The sequence below is a fragment of the Galeopterus variegatus genome, unplaced genomic scaffold (assembly GCF_000696425.1).
Source record: "Galeopterus variegatus unplaced genomic scaffold, G_variegatus-3.0.2 Scaffold90, whole genome shotgun sequence".
Lineage (NCBI taxonomy): Eukaryota > Metazoa > Chordata > Mammalia > Dermoptera > Cynocephalidae > Galeopterus > Galeopterus variegatus.
In genome coordinates this window covers 920,605-931,918 of record NW_007726201.1, presented here as the reverse complement: position 1 = coordinate 931,918, position 11,314 = coordinate 920,605, and the positions used below count along the sequence as shown (strand labels likewise).

The window sequence follows — 11,314 nt, the reverse complement described above, 5'->3', positions numbered from 1 at the left end:
AAAAAAAAAAAAAAAAAAAAAAAAAAAAAACCTTTAAAACTCTGTATTATTTATCTTTCTGTGGGTCAGAAATCTGAGATCTGCTTAGCTAAGTGATTCTAGCCCAGGGTGTGTCATGAGATTTCAGTTAAGCTGTTGACCAAAGTTGCAGTCATCATGAGGCTGGTCTGGAGCTGGAGGTTCTATTTCCCAGGTTACTTACACATCTGGCAAGCTTTTTCTGGTACTGGCAGGAGGTGTCAGTTCCTCATCACATGGACTTCCCTGTGGGGCTGCTGGAGTGTCCTTACCACATGACAGCTGGCTTCTTCCAGACAGTAAGGAGGAAGTGCAATGTTTTATGATGGCCTAGGAAGCCACACACTGGGACTTCCAGCATATTCTATCTTTCGAAGTGAGTCATTAAGTCCAGTCCACACTCCAATGCAGGGGAGTCTCTTGAAGGGAGGAGTAACAATTTGTGGACATACTTTAAAACTACCACAAACATTGAATATAACATCTGAGTATCTTTTAGGCCTTGGGGTAGAGGATGATTTTTTAAACAGGACACAGAAAGAATTGACTCTAATTAAAGAAAATGTTGACAAACTAGGCCTTACTAAAATTAAAAACTTTTGTCCTTTAACACCTTAAAGCAAGTGAAAGTTACAAAGTTGGGAGAATATATAACAATGCACACAATGGAAAAGGATTGATATCAAGAACATATAAAGAACTTCTACAAATAAATAAGAAAAGCCCAAACTGCCTAATAGATAAAGGGGCAAGAGGAAACACTAAGACCAATAAACCTGTGAACAGATGTTCAGCATCCTTGTTCATCAGGAAAATGCAAATCAAGACTATAATGAGATATTACTGTACACCCATTTGGTCAGCAAAATTTTAAAACTCTGATCATATCAAGTGTTGGAAAGGATGTGGATTCACAGAAACGTCTAGCTTGCCAGTGGGGTACATGCTGATGCAACTACTTTGGAAAACAATTTGCAAAAATGAAAACGAAAGTAAACAAAACAAAAAATAAGGGAACAAGACTATTGTAGACAATGATACATGCTGCAAAGGAAATACAGTGATGGAGAGGGAATCACCGCAGGCCGGCATGTGGGAAGGGGCTGCCTTTATAAAGGGTCCTCAGGAAAGGAGATGACAATTCGCAGGAGACATCTGAATTCCAAGAAGGAGCCAGACATGCATGCAGGTATGAGCTCTTATTTTGTTCCACGCTTCCTAACCACGGGTTAACAGTTTCTTGGCTTTCTCTTTTCAGGATTTTTCGCTATTTCTTTTTCACCACCCTATTTTTCTTCAGACTGCTGGTCTACATGTTTTTCCATTTAAGTTTTATAAATCCAGATCTCTTCATCAACGTACTGCCCAAGATACTGAGCAGGGGCATTTTGTGGAAGCTAAGATGCTTCTTCTTTCCATTTCTTACACTTGAGACAGAGGACATGTTACCCCATTGACCCCCAAGAAACACCCCTGAGCAACAGAAGGCAAGTGGGATCCAGTCCGGTGAACAGGAGATGGTGGGACGCGTGGAGAGAACAGGTTTTCTTCAGTTTTTCCCTTGAGGTTTACCTACTTGACTGCCTTTTCTGTCCGTGTCATCTTTCCAGGATTAACCTTGCCCAGTAAAGAGCTCTGTCAATAGGTTTCTGTGGCTATTTACCTAATCTGCATAGTGCCTGAGAGTAAACACATTTAACCACTTAGGGAATTACATAGATGCTAAGCAAAGTTAGAGTTGATCGATTCTTCTAGTGAATCTCAAAAATCTAAGAGACTGGGTCCTTGAAATACAAAAAAATCTTCATTACTTATATTAGAACTCATAGGTTGTAAGTGGTTTTAGCTTAAGCTAGTTTATAGCAAATATACAAATATGCATATTTATATATTTAAATGTAAATATGGGATAAAAGGTCCATGAACAAATCTTGGGACTTCGGGAAAGGCTGGATCCAGAAGCCTCAAAACAATGTCATCAGGACTTGGTCTCTCTTTCTCCTCTACCTGGATGGGCCTTCTCTTTTTAGTGGCAAGGTGGCTGCCAACACCCTAAATCCCATACTAGCAGATTAGCATCCTTAGCAGAATGAAATAGTCTTTTCCAATAGCTCCAGCAGTAAAGTCTGGAGAAGGACGTAAACTGGCCTAGCCGGGGTCAGTTTCCTACCCCATTCCACAATCAGTATGGCCAAAGGGACGGGGAGACTACCTATGACGGGTCAAGCATGAGTCATATGTCCAACTCCTTGATAAGGGATTGAGGAAGTAAAGAGGAAAGAGAGAAGGGAGTCAGCCCCACCTAAGCAATATAAAACGTGTTTCCCACAGGAAAGAGGGCTCTGTCCCCAGAAAAGGGGGAAGGGATGCCAGGCAGGCAAAAGTAGCTGTCCACTTAATCCCTAAACTCCAGCAATTAAACAGACTCTTAAAGCTGTGTCTCACGTTATGTGTCTTCCTACCAGCAAAAATTACAACTCCTCACAATCATACACTGAGCTACTGGAAAACTACTGCAAATATCTCAATATAAGAAATATGTAAATAATAAGGTCTCTGGGGCTAAAGTAAGCAAGTATTCTAAAATACATAGCATATGCCTGGTATAAACTGCTGCACAAACTTGGGGAAACTTTATATAATCACACCCATTATTTTTCTAATTAAAATTGGTGAAGCACCTATATGCCTTATTAACAGGATATATTCAAACTCCCTCTTGAATCTCTCCCTCCCTCCTAAATGGTCAGGAGCCTTGACAGCTCTGTAGTCCAAGGGGAGGGGAGGGTCATTCTGGCTTCCACACCAGCCAGGAATGAACTTGAGACTCTGGGGTCCACTGCCATTGCTTCTTGAGGCCACATGATGTCACTGTTGAAAAGTAGTCTATACAGGTGAACAAAATAATTTAGTGTACAAATTGAGACATGTTTGATAATAGAAAGGGACACTATTAATAATTATGCCAAGACAAGAGAAATCATACAGGACTGTTTCAGAGAACCAGGACATATGGTTACCTTATATGTAGTTCAAGACCTTGTTCACCTGTGTGTTTTGCTGACACAGGTAGATCCTGCTCTACAGTGTTAACTGGAGCCAAAGGTGCCCCATGCTTAGGATCCCAGCACCAGACTCAAGGTGCACATCTTTGGTTCACATGCCCAGCCCTCTGCTCCAGGGTCAAATTCCCAGAAGGTCAAGAGCACTTCTAGTTTCTTCCTCCCTCACCCTTGCCTCCCCAGGAAGTCCTTCAGCCGGGAAGTCAGCCACATCTCTGGACATCCACCCCACAGAAGTCAGGAGATTTTCCTTCTAGAAAGTTCCCAGAAGGTCAAGAGCACTTCTAGTTCCTTCCTCCCTCACCCTTGCCTCCCCAGGAAGTCAGCCACATCTCTGGACATCCACCCCACAGAAGTCAGGAGATTTTCCTTCTAGAAACTCAACCCTCAGAACACAAATGACTCCATGATACCTTCCAAGTTAGGCTCCAACGTGCCCACCTTTGTTCCAGGAACTTTTCATACTCTTCTGGAATTTCTGTCCCTGAAGAAGAGAAATATTAGTTTCTAAAAGGCAGTGTTAGAGCCACCATTTATTTGTGGTCAAACCTGGGTTTTCTAAGCTGTTAACTGGCCATTTAGGCAACATCCACACACATCCACATTTCAACATAATTATTGCTCAGAATGATGAGTTCATATTTCTCATGATTTGAGGAAAGAAGAGAAAGGAAGGAAAAAGAACATTAAATCCCTTGAGCTGTGTAATGCTGGGGATATAAAAGCAAAAGATATAATATCTGTCCTTGAGAAGATGAAGAAAGATATATCACATGCATACACACTAAGTCTATTACAGAAAAACAGAGGAAGGAGTAATTCCCCATGCCTGTTTCAAACAGGAGATGACACCAGATGCATGGATCACACTAGACTGAGAAGAAAAATGACATGCTCCATACGAGGCAAGCTGACCATGTTTCCACAAAGCCATTTCTCTACTGAAGGCCTGAAAGCATCTTCTCTCCTAGGTGAATTATTTTAAATGACAGTAACCAAATAGAAGTACCAGAAAATTAGGCAACTTTCTTACTCTGTTTATTTGTCTGCAATTGGTAAATTATTCATAGTTCCGGGCTTCTCAGAAGACCAAACACTCTCCTCTCCTGACAATGGTTAGAGTAATGCACCAACGCCCATATTCTTCAGTACAAATAACTCTGAGTTACTCATTCCTCACCTCATCACCCTAAATGGAAATGCCCAACATCATGTCAAGGCCTTGAGAGTTTCCAGTGAATTTTGCACACCATTTCTTTCTGCACTGAGTGGGAGTGAACCTGGGATTCAGTGGAACCTGGCAGTTTGTTCCCACTGGGCAGCCAGTGCTGCATTAAACTGGACTTCATTCCTGGCAGAAGAGAAAGATAAGATGTGGCAGGCTCCCCTTTACCAGCGTCCCATCACGTGGTAGGGCAAGAAGCCCACACCCGCTAATGAATTTGGAACTTGGTATCGTAAAAGAAAAAGTACCTTCACACATTGTGGTTTTAGATTCATTTATTTTAAGAGAAACTTTTAAGAAATTTTTCCTTTCATGAATATTATTTACCACTATATTTTCTTTGCTTTAGCTAAGTGGAATAATGCTGAGAAAACAGTTCAAAAGTTATTGTAGAGGAGTCAACTCCCTAATGCCAGCTTAAAATCCACAGAATTTCCCTTTTTGTTGTTTAAACGTAAATGTTGACTGCATTGTGTGGGGTTATACCCCGAATGTAATTTCAGAGGATAAGAATACGAAGCACTGTGTCTGTTCAGAAGATAGAGAAAGCTAGCAACAACAACAACAACAACAACAAAAAAATGGTCCCAGAAGGCAGAGAAAGCCAGCAAAATAATTTTCACCATGCAACGTTATTACTGTAGATGGAGATTCTGTGATATTTTAGATGTTTTTATTTAAAAAGAAAGGAAAGAAAGGGAGGAAGGAAGGGAGGAAAGAGAAGAGAAAAGAAAAGAAATCATTGATCCCTTGCCAGTGTAAACTTTTGACAATGAATGGCTGCTATTTTATATGTCTTTATTTCATCACAGCTATTAACTGTGCTTCCTTAAAGTGGCTTAAATTTTTTAATTTTATAATACTCAGAAACAGAGATCTTTTAAAGGCAAGCTTCAATGGTTGGAATTACTGTTTAAAAAATTATTTCTGATAAGGAGCAAAACTAATGGGATTTCAGTGTTTGCAGTGAAAACTGGAAAGAAAACATTTATATGTAGTGTGGGGTTAGAGCCTGCCTAGAAACAAGTGTAGGGGAGGTAAGCTGCTGTTGGCTGGCTGGCTTGCTTCTCCTGATGAATATTTACAGCTGACACTGGCTATAGAGGCCAGCAGATGGCCTTCCAAACAGTGTCTTGATCATTGCAGACCACTGAGCAGCTTGCTTTGGCAAATTGGAGTGGTGGACTCCCTTATGATTTGACCGCTGCTGCACGTTCCCCTCATGAACAGTAGAGGGCACTGTTCCCTGACGCATGCAGGATCTCCTGCGAAGAGTCTCTTGCATATGTAAATTACATCCCTGCTAGATGCAGACCGAATGGACCAAGATCCTGTCGCATTTTTCACAGGTTCATAGGCTAAAGCCAATTTGAACATCAGAAGCATAGATGATAAAGTATGAGTACCCAGTCTCAAGGGCTGAGTCTCTACCTACAATTATAATCTGCCTAAAATCTTTAGAATATATATCCTGAGCAGAAAGATTTCTTTATACAATCTCTGTTTTTATACCTAAGCCTACCTTGAAGCAGGATGCCACACTTTGATAAATGCCAAAAATAGATCTCATTCCACAGTGCTACATATATTAAGTTATAATAATATTTTATATATACGAGAGTACTTCAAAAAGTTTTTGGAAAATAGAATTAAAAGATACAATGAATCTTTCCATAAACTTTTTGAAGTACCCTCATCTACAAAGATTCACAGAGAGGAGGAAGAATGCGTGTTGCTCATCACACTGCAGAAACGATCAAATTCCTCTTGGTCATATTTATTTTTTCTTTTCAAAGTCCTCTTTCCTCCCATGTCTAGTGTCAATCTACCTTCCTCTTCCTCTGCACAGCCTTAAAAAAAATAATAATAATAAAGAAAAAAAAAATTACTGACCAGAACCATTCAGCTCTCCTACTTGGATTATACTTTCCACTCAGCAAAACCAAAGTTTGGGAGTTACCTATACAGTAACCTGACCATTTTACCACATACATGAAGGTGGCTGAGCAGACCCAGAAAGAGCATGGCGTGGGTTTTGCCATGACACTCACCTAGCCTTCTTGCAACAAATGTGATAATGATCTGTTTACTGGGAACTTATCATGTGCCAGGCACTTCACTAAGTGCTTCAGGTCCATCATTGTAGTAAGTGCAAGATCTAAAATACTCTTCATAATAAAACGGAAGGAATTTTTGTCACATCTGGGAGACACTGAGAGAAGAAGCAGGAAACAAAGCTGAGTGACATGGTGAGACACTGGAATCCAAGTTGGTAGAAATGCACAAGGGACTTTCAAAGGACCAGAAAAGCTAATATTCAATTTTAGAATATTTTCTAAACAGTGCTGCAATGTGTGCTCCTACAGTTACTTCATTCTCCAGCAAAATCTACCACACACAGTTGTAGATATCTGCCTCCACTAGTTGCCTGTTGTGGCTTCTTTGCTGTGATTTGAATGTGTGTCCCTCCAAAACCTATGTTGAAACAACCACCAAGGTGATGTTATTAAAAGGTAAGGCCTTTGGGAGAAGATTAGGTCATGAGGGCTGGAGATCCCTCATAAATGGGATTAATAACTTTATAAAACAAGCTCTTCCACCATGTGGAGACACAGCAACAAGGCGCCATCTTGGAAGAGAAAGCAACCCTCACCAGACACTGACTCTACCAGTGCCTTAATCTGGTCCTGCCCAGCCTCCAGAACTATGAGAAGTTTTTGTTGTTTTTAAATTACCCAGTCTAACATATTTTGTTATAGCAGCAGGAACAAACTAAGACACTCTTACAAGTAAATTTTGGGAGTAAAGAAAGGGTTATCTCAAGTCAATGCTGCATCAGAGATAACAGCCATAAGTTACAGAATGGAGGAGTAACTAGAAGAAAATATTTTCAGAAATCCTCAGGAAAAGAACAAATAGAACATGAAATGCGGGGGTGGGACAAGACAATCTTAGCAAGTATCAAAGAGTGTGCTGGCTACTGCTGACATCTAGATCATAGAAGAATCTTCCACGTCATTCCCTTCTTTCTTCTTCATTCTCTCAAAAGAGTCAGAAAAAGCTCCCTCTTACTTTTCTACCACACAGGAGACAAACCCTGTGGAATATTATACAATAATCCTACCAGATTTAAATTGTGGGGTTGTAGGAAAGGGTAGTGTTTATTTTTCTTCTAAAATTAAAATGACTTTCCCTGGGTTTTGTTATTGGATTCCATACTCTATTGTAAATATATTTTTTTCTTTTTTTTTTTTTTTGTGACCAGTAAGGGGATCGTAACCCTTGGCCTGGTGTCGCCTGCACCGCGCTCAGCCAGTGAGTGCACCAGCCACCCCTATATAGGATCTGAACCCGCGGCCTCGGCGCTCCCAGCACCGCAGCACTCCCAGCGCTGCACTCTCCCGAGTGAGCCACGGGGTCGACCCTGTAAAAAATATTTTAATGCAAATGAACCAAAACTGTCTAATTTTGTGCTATCTTCCCTCATCCAAAGCACAGAACATTTAAACATTTCAATTGGAATTCTAGAAATACACTAAATTTTTTAAAGTGCTAGAGACACTATTAAAAATGTACTCCACTGTGTTAAGGAAATTTTTTTTAAACTTGAAAATTTCTTTTTATTCTATTTTTAGGAAAATAAACAGGTAAGTTGACTTTTAGCCTCTAGAGACATTTCAGAGAACCATGAAAACAAATTCGTGTCAGAGTAGTGACCTGTTATTACCTTGGATTTCTTTAATTCATAATCTGTATTCATTCAGATGTGAATAGACTGAAATTTTGCCTTGCTTCTTATCTACTAATTGAAACGTGGACTCTACCCAGCTATTCTGTTATCTTCTCTTAAGTCAAATGTTCTTGAGTTAGTATTTATTTCAAAAATATCCTGAAACTCAATTTCTTACTGATTCATATTAGTTTTCCCAACATTAATCCAAATTTTATTACATTCTCTATAGAGTTAACATGTCTTGGTTTGAGCCTTTTCTACTTAAGAAATCCATTGCCCAACAGAGAAAGTAATAGGCATTTATCTTCCTTCGGCTTCCCAAATTTATAGAACTTTGGAGCTAGAGAAAACAACAAAGACAATTGAATCCCAGAGAAGTTAAATGACTTACCTCAGGTTACATATATAACAAGTACTAGAAGCTAGAACTCACAAAATCATAGAAACTCTGAGTTATAAAAGATTTTGAAGGGCAGTTCAATCTCTCAAACATCCTTTTAAAGAGAAAGAATGTCTTGCACAAAGAAGATAATCAAGAAATAGAATTTAAATCAATATAGAAATGTACATACAAACCAACCTAGTAATTATCCTCTGTAATTATATTCTGCTTAAAAACTGTCAAGATAATCCCTAATAAAGGCATTTTCAGAATATGAAACATAATTGAACAAAGATCTTTCCGAGGGAAGCTAAACATGATCTGCTAGGGTGTGTATTTTTTAAAAAAACACAAACCAAAAACCATTTTTTATTGTGGTTAAAAAACACACAACATAAAATTTACCATCTTAACCATTTTTAAATGCAGGTTAGTGATATTAAGCACATTCACCTATTTGCATAAAATATATTCTTCATTCTTTTACTATTTGTATTGCTGGATCTAAAGTAAGTCTCCTGAGACAGAATATAGTTGGATCCTGTTTGTTTTTTAATCTGTTCTTCCAACCTCTGTCTTTTCATTAGAGTTTAATTTGTCTACATTTAAAGAAATTACTTATAAAAAGGGACTGACATCTGTCATTTTATATTTGTTTTCTATATGCCTTATAGCCTTTTTGCTCCTCGTTCCCTGCATTACTAACTTCGTTTGTATTTAGTTAATTTTTTCTAGTGAAATAGTTTAATTCCCTTCTCCTTTCCTTTTACATATATTCTATAGCACTTTTTTTCTGCTTATCATGGGTAATCTCAAGTAATAACACTGTAATTTGAATTTATATCAGCTTAACTTCAGTAACATACAAAAACTCTTCTTCTATACAGCTTCACCTTCACCCCTTCCAGTTATTGATAACATAAAATTACATCTGTTTATATTGTGTGTCCAAAAACATAAAATAATTTTTATACATTAATTTCATAAACTACATAAAAAGCAAAATGTGGAGTTACAAACTAAAGTTACAGTAATACTATTTTTTTTTATTGAAACATAATTGACTGTATATATCTGTGGGGTACAGCATTTAATATCAATACCTGTGTGCCATATGTGACGTTCAAATCAGGATAATTAGTGCATTCAGCATTACACAATGCAATCATTTTTTGTGTTCCTTTACCAATTTCTTGCTAACACTTCTTCTCCTCCCCCTTTCTCACCTCTGGTAACCTCAGTTCTGTTCTCCCCCTTTTTTAAAAACAATGGGTTAGTCTCTTTTAAATCACATAAAAAACAAAAGGTGGAGCTAAAAACGAAAGTTAAAATAACACTAGCTTTTATAATTGCCCATGTGTTTACCTTTCCTGAAATCTTTATTTCTTCATACAGCTTCAAGCTACTGTCTAGTGTTCTTTCATTTCAATCTGTGTTTCCTTTTAGTACTCCTGATGGGCATTCCTAGTGGTACAAATTCTCCCAGCTTTTGCTTATCTGAAAATACATTAATTTCTCTCACTCTTGAAGGACAGTTTTGCCAGACATGGGATTCTTCATTGGCAGTTTGGTTGTTGTTGCTGCTGTTTTAATTTTAGCACTTTGAATGTATCAGTCCACTGCTTTCTGACTTACAAAGTTTCTGATGAGCAGTCTATTGATAATCTTATTGAGGACCCCTTGTATATGGCCAGTCACTTCTCTCTTGCTGCTTTCAAGATTTTTCCCCTCTCGCTTTTGACATTTTGATTATAATGTGTCTCAGTGTGGGTCTCTTTGAGTTCATCCTACCTGGATTTTGTTGAGTTTCTTGGATGTTTATATTCATGTCTTTCATCAAATTTGGCAAGTTTTCAGCCATCATTTCTCTAAATAATCTCTCTGCCCTTTTCTCTCTCTCTTATCTTTCCTACAACATGTATGTTGGTATACTTGATGGTGTCCTACAGGTCCCTTAGGTTCTGTTCAATTTCTTTAACCTTTTTTGTTTCTCTTTCTTAGAGTCAATAATTTCAGTTGTCTTATCTTCAAGTTCCCTAAGTTTTTCTTCTGCCTGTTCAAACCTGTCTTTGAATCCCCCAGTGAATCTTTTATTTCAGTTATTGTAATTTTCACTTCCAGAATTTCTTTTAGTTTTCTTTTTTTAAGTTTCCTATTTCTTTATTGATATTTCCATTATGCTTATACATTGTTGTCTTGACTTTCTCCACATCTATTTTTTCAGTTCTTGAGCATCTTTTCGACAGTTGTTTTAAAGTACTTGTCTGGCAAGTCCACCTTCTGGTCTTTCTGAAACATACTTGAGAAAGGATGGTTCTGTTGTTATTGTTGTTGTTTTTCTGGTTTTTCATTTTTTCATTTAAATGGGCCATACTTTTTCATTTCTTTGTATGTCTTGTGATTTTTCCTTGAAAACTGAACATTTGAATCATATATTGTAGTAACTCTGAGTAACAGATTTTTGTTTTTTCTTTTTAATTTTTGATTTTTTGTATACTGTCTCTGTGCCAGATCAGCCTTAGATGTAAACTTAAGGTCTTCTCAGGTCTTTTGAGCCTGAACCTTTTCCTGGGCATGCACAGTAACTTTCTAATTCCTCTGTATATGAGGTTATTTTTGAATGTCCTAGACTTTAAATGTTTAGTTCCCAAAAGGACAAAAAAAAAAAATTAAATTAAAGGGATGGAGAATAAGAGGAGAATTTAAAAAGGGTTCTGGCCCTTTAAATCCCCTGGAAGCCAATTCATTCAAAAGGGGAGAGCCTTGCAACAGTGTGGGAAGGGGTGCAACAGCGGCTGCCTGCTTATATGTCTGTACCTCTAAGATCAGAAGTAGCACTCACTGATCAGAATATGGATCCTCAATTTTTGAAGGACAGAATCCTGGCTTACCTG

General features: G+C 38.1%; 1 protein-coding gene across 1 annotated transcript in view; it reads left to right on the top strand.

The window, feature by feature from the left end:
- The window catches only part of TMCO5A (transmembrane and coiled-coil domains 5A), a 15,975-nt gene extending 14,500 nt beyond the window's left edge, over positions 1-1,475 (top strand). Inside the window, exon 11 of the mRNA XM_008581152.1 lies at positions 1,277-1,475. Within this exon, the coding sequence (XP_008579374.1) occupies positions 1,277-1,475 (199 nt within the window). The remainder of the gene's footprint in view (positions 1-1,276) is intronic.
- The last annotated feature ends 9,839 nt before the right edge of the window (positions 1,476-11,314 follow it).